The sequence below is a fragment of the Odocoileus virginianus genome, chromosome 30 (genome assembly GCF_023699985.2).
Source record: "Odocoileus virginianus isolate 20LAN1187 ecotype Illinois chromosome 30, Ovbor_1.2, whole genome shotgun sequence".
Taxonomy (NCBI): Eukaryota; Metazoa; Chordata; class Mammalia; order Artiodactyla; family Cervidae; genus Odocoileus; species Odocoileus virginianus.
In genome coordinates this window covers 37,455,288-37,464,327 of record NC_069703.1, presented here as the reverse complement: position 1 = coordinate 37,464,327, position 9,040 = coordinate 37,455,288, and the positions used below count along the sequence as shown (strand labels likewise).

Genomic DNA, 9,040 nt, shown 5'->3' with positions numbered 1-9,040 from the left:
ATGACCACATGGCTAGCTGAGGTGGAGAGTGATAACCAGACAGCTCTGTGGAACATGGTAAGTAGATTTTGGGCTTCTTGGAAGCAGAGAGGTGGGACAGTACCCTGTTAAGAGCAAAGTTTCAGAACCACACAGACCTCAGTTTGAGTTCTGCTCTTCCACTTAGCTGTATCCTTGGGCGAGGATATTTTTTACACAGCTGTATCCTGTAACCTCCTAGCCTCAACTTTCTCATGCTTGGAATGGAATTAATAATATCTCTGGGGACTTCCCCAGTAGTTCAGTGGTTAGACCTTTGCACTTCCACTGCAGGGGGGCATGGGTTCGATCCCTAGTTGGGGAACTAAGATCCTGCAAGCCACGTAGCACAGCCAAAAAAAAAAAAATCTCCTTCACATGAGGATCAACTGAAATAAAGCCTGGAAAACAGCTGGCATCTGGTGCTTCCACAGAGCGAGTATCTGTTTAATAGGTGCATGGGGATATTTCATGGGATGGGCATCCTAGAGGATGACAGCTCAGGCACTGTTATTTGAGCCTTAATGGGAAGAGTGACTCTGGAACTTGGGAACATCTGGACTGACAATTCGATTCCTCAAGTCAGGTTATTTCTATAAATGGGTTTTGCCCAGGGAGTCAGCATTCAGAGAGGAAAGTTTCTGGCTAAGATGCTGGTGACTGGGAAGTGTGCTTCTGAAGTCCATTGAGTTCCTGAGGGCAGGGGGTGGGGCGGGGGCTGAGCTTGTAAAAGTTAGAACAAGGTTAACTGTGCAAGTCACGCTTTTTACCTTCCAAAACATGTGCAAACTCACTTGCTCATTTGATCTTTAGGTTAAGCTGTGACATGAGCCCAGGTTGTAATTCCCATTTAGCAAGTGAGGAACCTGAGGCTCAGAGAGGTGAAGTATATGAGTGTCAGGGTTTAGCTGCTGAGAAAGCAGTTGTGGGCTCCCACTCTACCCATCGTCACTTCTTGGTTCTTGAATCCTCCCTCTGGTGCCTGGGGCAGGACACTAACTGCTTGGTTCGTCAGAGCATCGGCTTCCTTTCCTCCTTCTTAGATGCCTTTCCAGGCTCCTGCAACTCTGTGGGTGAAGTTTCTCTGCTTCCTCTTATACCTCCAAGCCCACTGTTTCTGCGTTTTCTCTCATTCATTCATTCAACAAATCTAGCTGAGGACCATAATATTGTGTGCCAGGCCTGGAGCTAGGTGCTTGGGACACAGAAATGAACAAAACACAGCCCATACCTTCAAGTTCACAGTCTGGGTAGGGAGAAAATACATCATCAGCCAGTTCTAAATCTGTATAACATACAGTGTCTGGGGATCCCAAAGGAGAACGGCCAAACCCTGTCTGGGATGTCCTAGTTGGCTTCCTGGAGGTGTCATTTGAATTTTCCTAAAGGATGAGTAGAAGTTAGCCAGGCAGAATCCGGTGGAGGCAGGAGCCTGGCAAGTTCGGGTCTTGTGAGCAATCTGGGGACAAGTTATGAGAGCTGATGCTGGGGCTCAGCAGGGACCAGGTCACACAGGACACTGACTGTCAGACTAGGACTGACTGGGCTCTCTCTGTGGACAGCAGGGAGCCCTTCCAGGGCAGACGCTGGGTCAGAATTTGTGATTCTAAATGGAGGATGCTGGGGACACAAAAGACCGAAGGGAAGTAGTAGGCAGCAGCAAAGAACAATGACAACAACAAAACAAGATGGGGGACTTCCCTGGTAGTCCAGTGGTTGAGAATCTGCCTTCCAATGGGTGGGGTGGAGGTGCTGGTTGGGCCCCTGGTTAGGGAACTAAGATCCTACATGCAGCAGGGCAGCTAAGTCCGCGTGCCACAACTAGAGCGAAGCCTGTGAGCCACAACAAAGATTCCACGTGCTGCAGCTAAGACCCAATGCAGCCAATAAATAAATAATAAATATTAAAAAACAAAAACAAATAAGCAACAAAAAAAGAGGCGGACGGGGAGAAGGGAGAGAAGGGGATGGATCCCTAAAGTATTTAGGGAACAATACTGATGAGACCAGAAGGCAGACTGGATGTAGGAAGTGGGGGAAGGGGTCAGGGATGAGCCTCAGGATTCCAGCAAGGATGATGGGGTCCAGGGTGGATGACCTCGGGTGGTGGGTGGGACTGGAAATGGAACACACCCTGGTCAGGGGCTCAGGACTATGTGTGTGAGTGGGTGTCCACGAGGGTGCCTCAGCCTTCGGGGTTCCAGTGCAGGTTTCCCTGCTCCTGTAGGGAGACTGTGAGCTCAGAAACTGCAAGCCAAGTTCAGCTCAGAAGTTCAACTGCTAGTGTCAGAATCTCCTTCTATCATAATAAGACTTACTCATCTCTTGGGTCCTTGCTTTCTTATCTATAAAGTGAGAAGTTTGAGAAATAACAGAAGCAAAAGCCTCTGGTTCGTAAAGCTTTGGATTGTGTCAGACTGGCAGGTTCCCATCCACTGTTATCTCCTTTCCTTTGCTAGCTCTCCCTCCTCCCGGTCATCTCCTCTAAATGCTAGTATGTGCTCAGTCTCCATCAATCCCCTTCTCTGCTCTCAGTCCCTACAATTGTTATTATTGTTCAGTTGCTAAATTGTGTCTGATTCTTTGTGACCCCATGTACTGCAGCATGCCAGGGTTTCCTGTCCTTCACTATCTCCCCGAGTTTGTTCAAATTCATGTCCACTGAGCTGGTGATGCTATCCAACCATCTCATCCTCTGTCATCCCCCACTCTTGCCCTCAGTCTTTCTCAGCATCAGGGTCTTTTCCAATGAGTCCCTCTTCCAATCAGGTGGTGAAAGTATCGGAGCTTCAGCTTCAGCGTCAGTGCTTCCAATGAATGCTCAGAGTTGATTTCCTTTAAGATAGACTGGTTTGATCTCCGTGCAGTCCAAGGGACTCTCAAGAGTCTTCTCCAACACCACAGTTCAAAAGCATCAATTCTTTGGTGCTCAGCCTTCTTTATGGTCCAACTCTCACATCTGTACATGATTACTAGAAAGACCATAGCTTTGACTATATGGACCTTTGTCAGAAAGTGATGTCTCTGCTTTTTAATATGCTGTCTAGGTTTGTCACAGCTTTCCTTCCAAGGAGCAAGCATCTTTTAATTTCATGGCTGCATTCACTGTAGTGAGTTTGGAGCCCAAGAAGAGAAAATCTGTCACCACTTCCACTTTCCCCCCATCTATTTGCCATGAAGTGATGGGACTGGATGCCATGATCTTAGTTTTTTGAACATTGAGTTTTAAGCCAGCCTTTTCACTCTCTTCCTTCACCCTCATCAAGGCTCTTTAGTTCCTCTTCACTTTCTGGCATTAGAGTGGTATCATCTGCATATCTGAGGTTGTTGATATTTCTCCCAGAAATCTTGATTCCAGCTTGTGATTCATCCAGCCTGGCATTTCACATGGTATACTCTGCACAGAAGTTAAATAAGCAGGGTGACAATATATAGCCTTGACGTACTCCTTTCCCAATTTGGAACCAGTTCATTGTTCCATGTCTGGTTCTAACTGTTGCTTCTTGACCCGTATACAGGCTTCTCAGGAGACAGGTAAGATGATCTGGTGTTCTCATCTCTAAGAATTTTCCACAGTTTGCTGTGATCCACACAGTCAAAAGCTTTAGAGTAGTCAATGAAGCAGAAGTAGATGTTTTTCTGGTATTCCCTTACTTTCTCTATGATCCAACGAAAGTTGGCAATTTGACCTCTGATTCCTCTGCCTTTTCTAAAGCCAGTTTGTACATCTGGAAGTTCTTGGCTCACATACTGTTGAAACCTAGCTTGAAGGATTTTGAGCATAACCTTACTAGTATGTGAAATGAATGCAATTGTATGGTAGTTTAAACATTCTTTGGCATTGCCCCTCTTGGGGATTGGAATGAAAACTGACCTTTTCCAGTCCTTTGGCCACCGCTGAGTTTTCCAAGTTTGTTGACATATTGAATGCAACACTTTAGCACCATCATCTTTTAGGATTTTGAATAGCTCTACTGGAATTCTATCACCTCCACCAACTTTGTTTGCAGTAATGCTTTCTAAGGCTCACTTGACTTCACAGTCCAGGATGTCTGGCTCTAAGTGAGTGACCACACCATCATGGTTATCTGGGTCATTAAGACCTTTTCTTGTGTAGTTCTTCTGTGTATTCTTGCCACCTCTTCTTAATCTCTTCTGCTTCTGTTAGGTCCTTACCATTTCTGTCCTTTATGGTGTCCATCCTTGCACAAAATATTCCCTTGCTATCTCCAATTTCCCCATTCTGTTGTTTTCCTCTATTTCTTCGCACTGTTCATTTAAGAAGGCCTTCTTTTCTCTCCTTGCTATTCTCTGGAATTTCTCCCTTGCCTTTCACTTCTCTTCTTTCCTCAGCCATTTGTAAAAACCTCCTCAGATAACTACTTTGCCTTCTTGCATTTCTTTTTCTTGGGTATGGTTTTGGTCACTGCCTCCTGTACAATGTTATCTACTTCTGTCTATAGTTCTTCAGGCAATCTGTCTACTAGATCTAATCCCTTGAATTTATTCATTACCTCCACTGTATAAAGCATAAGGGATCTGATTTAGGTCATACCTGAATGGTCCAGTGGTTTTCCCTACTTTCTTCAATTTAAGCCTGAATTTTGCAATAAGGAGCTGATGGTCTGAGCCACAGTCAGCTCCAAGTCTTGTTTTTGCTGACTGTATAGAGCTTCTCTATCCTCGGCTGCAAAAAAATATAAGCAATTTGATTTCGGTATTGACTATTAGGTGATGTCCATGTGTAGAGTTGTCTCTTGTGTTGTTGGAAAGGGTGTTTGGTGTGAGCAGTCCCTACAATGGCACTTCTCAAACTTGAATGTGCACACAAATCACATGTAGATCTCATTAGAATGTAGATTCTGATTGAGCAATTCTGGGGATGGCCCTAAGTTTCTGCATTTCTAACAAGTTCCCAGGTGATGCTGATACTGCTGGTCCAGGGACCACATTTTTAAAGTCCAACCTCCTGGCTCTACAAACTTTCTCCAAACTAATGGCTCCCAAATTTAGATTTCCAATCCAGACCTCTCTCCCGAACTGCCACTTCTAATTACAACTCTTAGTTGACACCTCTGTTTGGATATTCATAAGGCATCTCCTAAACTTCTTAAGGGCTTCCCTGGTGGCTCAGAATGGTAAAGAATCTGCCTGCCACTGCAGGAGACACGGGTTTGATCCCTGATCTGGGAAGATCTCCTGGAGAAGGAAATGGCAACCCACTCCAGTTTTCTTGCCTGGGGAATCCCATGGACAGACGAGCCTGGCGGGACTATCCTTTGGGTCACAAGAGTCAGACACGACATAGTGACTAAACAACGACAGGGTTCTCAAACCTACTCTCGCCCAATGTCTCCCTTAGGACTCAAGAACTCAAGTCAAAACCCTAAAAACTATCCATGAATATCCTTTTTCTCAGTCTCTACATCCAAACTGATAGCAAGTGCTGTCTACTTTACCTCCAAAGCTTATCTGGACCCCATTTACTCCCTCTGCTCTCCACTCCCACCACCCTAGTCCAGGCGACCTCCTCGCTTGTGTGAGCTACTACAGAAGCCACTGGTGATTTCGCTTCCTGCCTGCCTGCTCCCCTTTCTCCCCCTATCCATTCTCTACACATTAGTTAGAGTGATTTTTCTAAAATATAAATCAAATCGCGTCACTTTCCTGCTTCATGAAATTCCTTTAGGAGCTTGCATCTCATCTAGAATTGAATCCTAACTCCTTACCCTAGCCTATAAAACCCAGCATGTCTGGCGTCTGCCTTCCTTCCGAACCTCATCTCAGGCAAACCCCCGGCCCTGACACCAGTCTTGTTGGCTTCTCTCCAGTCCCTGAGCATGGCCTATTTCCTCCTTGGGCCTTTGTTCTGACTCTGCCCTCTGTCTCCTGGTCCTGGCTGAGCCCTTCTCATCATTCAGATCTCAGCTTCTCGGTCACCTCCCCTGAGAGGCCTTCCCTGATCACCTTATCTCTCACCCCAATTTCACTCCGCATGTTTCACCAGTAGCTGACCTTTGTTTGTCTGTTTCTCCATTAGGAAGTAAGTCCAGGAATACAATAACCTTGTTTTCTACTTGATTCACCGGAATCTGGAACAGGGCCAGAATAGGTACCCAGAGAAGATTTATCATGTGAAGAAATGTCAATTCCCTCCACCCCAAGCCTCAGTTTCCCCATCTATTAAACAGGGATAATAACATGATAGCATCTTCCTCACAGAGTTAAGATTAAATGAGAAGGACTTCCCTAGAGGTCCAATGGTTAAGAATCCGCCTGCCAATGCAGGAGACACAGGTTCAATCCCTGGTCTGGGAAGATTCTACACACCTCAGAGCAACTAAGCCTGTGCCCTACAGCACTCAGCCTGTGCTCTGGAGGTCCAAGGTCACCAAACTGAGCCCACATACAACAATTACTGAAGCCTGCATGCCTAAAGCCCATGCTCTGCAACAAGAGAAGCCCCTGCAATGAGAAGCTTGTGCACCGCAAATAGAGTAGCCCCCACCCCCTATTGCTGCAACTAGAGAAAGCCCGAGTGTAGCAGTGAAGACCCAGCACAGCCAAAAATAAAATAAATTTTTAAAAAAGATCAAATGAGAAATACACATAAGGCTCAGGCACAGTGCCTGGCACTTGGTCACAAGTGGCTAATAATCCCATTATTATTATCAATACCATAATGGAATCCCTGGCAGAAATGGGGAGAGCCAATGGGACTCCCACTGCTCCCCAGCTGAGCTCCAGACAGTGGGCTAACTTGCCTGGGCCCAGTACTGGTCACGATCAAAGTCCTCAACACCCAACAGCAGAGGGCGGGCAAATCCAGGGATGACAAGTGGAGGAGAGCGTGCTTCAATTCAACTGTTAGTTTATTAGAAAGGCCATGGACAGATGAACCCTGAGTTACCAGCTGAGGAAGAAATGAAAAAAGCTCCTGCCCCTCTCGGCCCGCCCCACAGGCCTCTCATGAACTCTGTCCTGTGGCGGACTCCAACAGAAGTCAGCCAGAAAGTGCTTTCTCGATGCTCCTTCAGGGACTGCTCGACCTGACTGCAGGGGGCCCAGGGGTGGATGCTGGTGCCTGGAGCTGGGAGCCACAGGGCCTTGGTCCTCTCCTCTAGCAGAGAGTGGTTCCAGACCTCCCTCCCGCAGCACAACAGAACAGAAAAGGAGCCAACCAGGGTAGAGCAAGTTCTGCTGAACAGCCAAAGGCTCTGGGAGGGGACGCCGGACTGCCTCGGAGGTGGGTGCAGATGGCTACAGACAGCCAATCGTGGGGGTCCCCCGGGGGAATCCTAAAGCTGCTCTAAGGGGACTCAGCTCTAAGGATCGCCCTTATGACTCAGCGCCCTCCTGGGGCTCCACTGGCTACTTCTTCTGCTCCCAGAAAGGCAAATGGATCTTGTAGAAATCCATGGTGGTTGATGCCATTTTGTCCTTAAAAATAGATAAAGAGTTTGTACAGTGAATCGATTTCAACCAGCAGAGCCTGAGCCGAGAAGAATCTGTCCTGGGGAAGGAGAAGGCACTTCTCACACCCTCCCTGGGGTGATCCGGGCTGGCTGCTTCCTGGGCCCCACGGGGCTCCGCTCCCTCTGGCCCTGGGATTCAGGCCTGCTTCCTCTGGGAAGCACGCTGCCTCCATCCAGCTAGCACCGCCCTGCGGCCTGGATGCTTGGGCCCCTCACAGGGTGGTGGACGGCAGCTTCCTCACCCGCCGCTGGGCCAGGATAGACGACTCGATGGGCTTCAGCTGAGGGGTGGGCTTGGAGCTGTTGAGCGCTGAGTAGGTAGCTGCCATGGCTCCCTGGGAGACAAGGGGGACTCAGTTCATAACGGTGGGCGGTTCATGTGCTCCAGGGCCAAGCCAGCCCCTCCCAGGGTACTGCAGCCCACCCGGGCCCCCGTTAATCCTGCCCTGGTGGTTCTTCAATGCCTCTTCCCTCAGATCGAAGGCTTCAGGGGCAGGAGCTGTGCCCGCCCCCAAAGGACTGGGGGCCATGAAGGCATGTCGACACCCTGGCGTGTCAGACGGGGGCTCCCTGGGGAGAGACGCGCATGGCATCTCCTGGCTCTACCACCCCGAGTCCTTGCCCCTGGAACCCTGGCTTGGGTCCCTGCAGCCCGGCAGCCTGGGGCAGCAGTACCTTCACAAGCTGCAGGTCCTGGTGTGACAGCTGGCTCTGTGGAAGCTTGTCTTTCTGGGTGATCCACGGGTGCTGCAGGACCTGCTTGGCTGTGAGGCGCTGGTGGGGGTCCACATGCAGCATCTTGGACACCAGGTCCTGGGGAAGAGCAGGCAAGGGGGGTGGTGGGAGAGGCTAGCAGGGGAGCAGAGCGCTAGGCCTGGCCAGTGGGGACTGGCTAAGGCAGACGTTTCCTGCAATCTCCCGCCCGGACCCTTGCAGCAGCCCCTGCAATCCTTTCTCCACGCTGCTCCACGGCCTTGAGTGGCACATGCCCTTTTTGGGGATTTCTTCCTGGAAGGCCCTTTCTTTTCTCTTTCACCATCTAGAAGCCACGCAGGAAGGTGGGAAGAACCGAAGGCTGGGGCTGGGAAGGATCAAAACCTGACTCTGCTGCTGATCGACTGCATATCCGGGGAAAGTTAATTTGACTCTCTGAGCCTCAGCCTCCCCTCTGAGAAACAGGATGACAAAAGTACCCGACTCATAAGGTCAATGTGAGGGGGTACTGTTCACTAAGGACTCAACCCAGTGTCTGCCACAGAGGTTCCCGCCACTGGGACCTGTTGTTTAGCACTGAAAGCGCAAACATTCCCTCCTCTGAGAAGGCCTGTCTGCCTGGGGGCCCGTAGCTCTGCCTGGGCCTCCAATGCCTATACCTCTGACCAGGAGGACCTGCCTCTGTCCCCCAGGTATGCAAGCCTGTCTCTCCCCTCACACTAAGTCCCCACGAGGCAGGGGCCGTGACAGTGCAGCCCTCTGTCCCCCTTCAGGGCCCAGAACACAGGAAGGGCCAGTGAACGATCACCAAGTTGTCCAAATAACACACAAGA

The 9,040-nt window shown here is 49.3% G+C and overlaps 1 protein-coding gene across 3 annotated transcripts in view; it reads right to left on the bottom strand.

Annotated features, from left to right (window-relative positions):
• Positions 1 to 6,872: 6,872 nt before the first annotated feature.
• Positions 6,873 to 9,040, bottom strand: part of RPS6KA1 (ribosomal protein S6 kinase A1) — a 37,202-nt gene continuing 35,034 nt past the window's right edge. For all 3 annotated transcript variants that reach the window (XM_020909195.2, XM_020909196.2, XM_020909194.2), the window contains 2 exons: positions 8,169 to 8,306; positions 6,873 to 7,828 (listed from right to left, as the gene is read on the bottom strand). In XM_020909195.2, the coding sequence (XP_020764854.1) occupies positions 7,706 to 7,828; positions 8,169 to 8,306 (261 nt within the window). In that variant the 3' untranslated portion in view covers positions 6,873 to 7,705. The remainder of the gene's footprint in view (positions 7,829 to 8,168; positions 8,307 to 9,040) is intronic.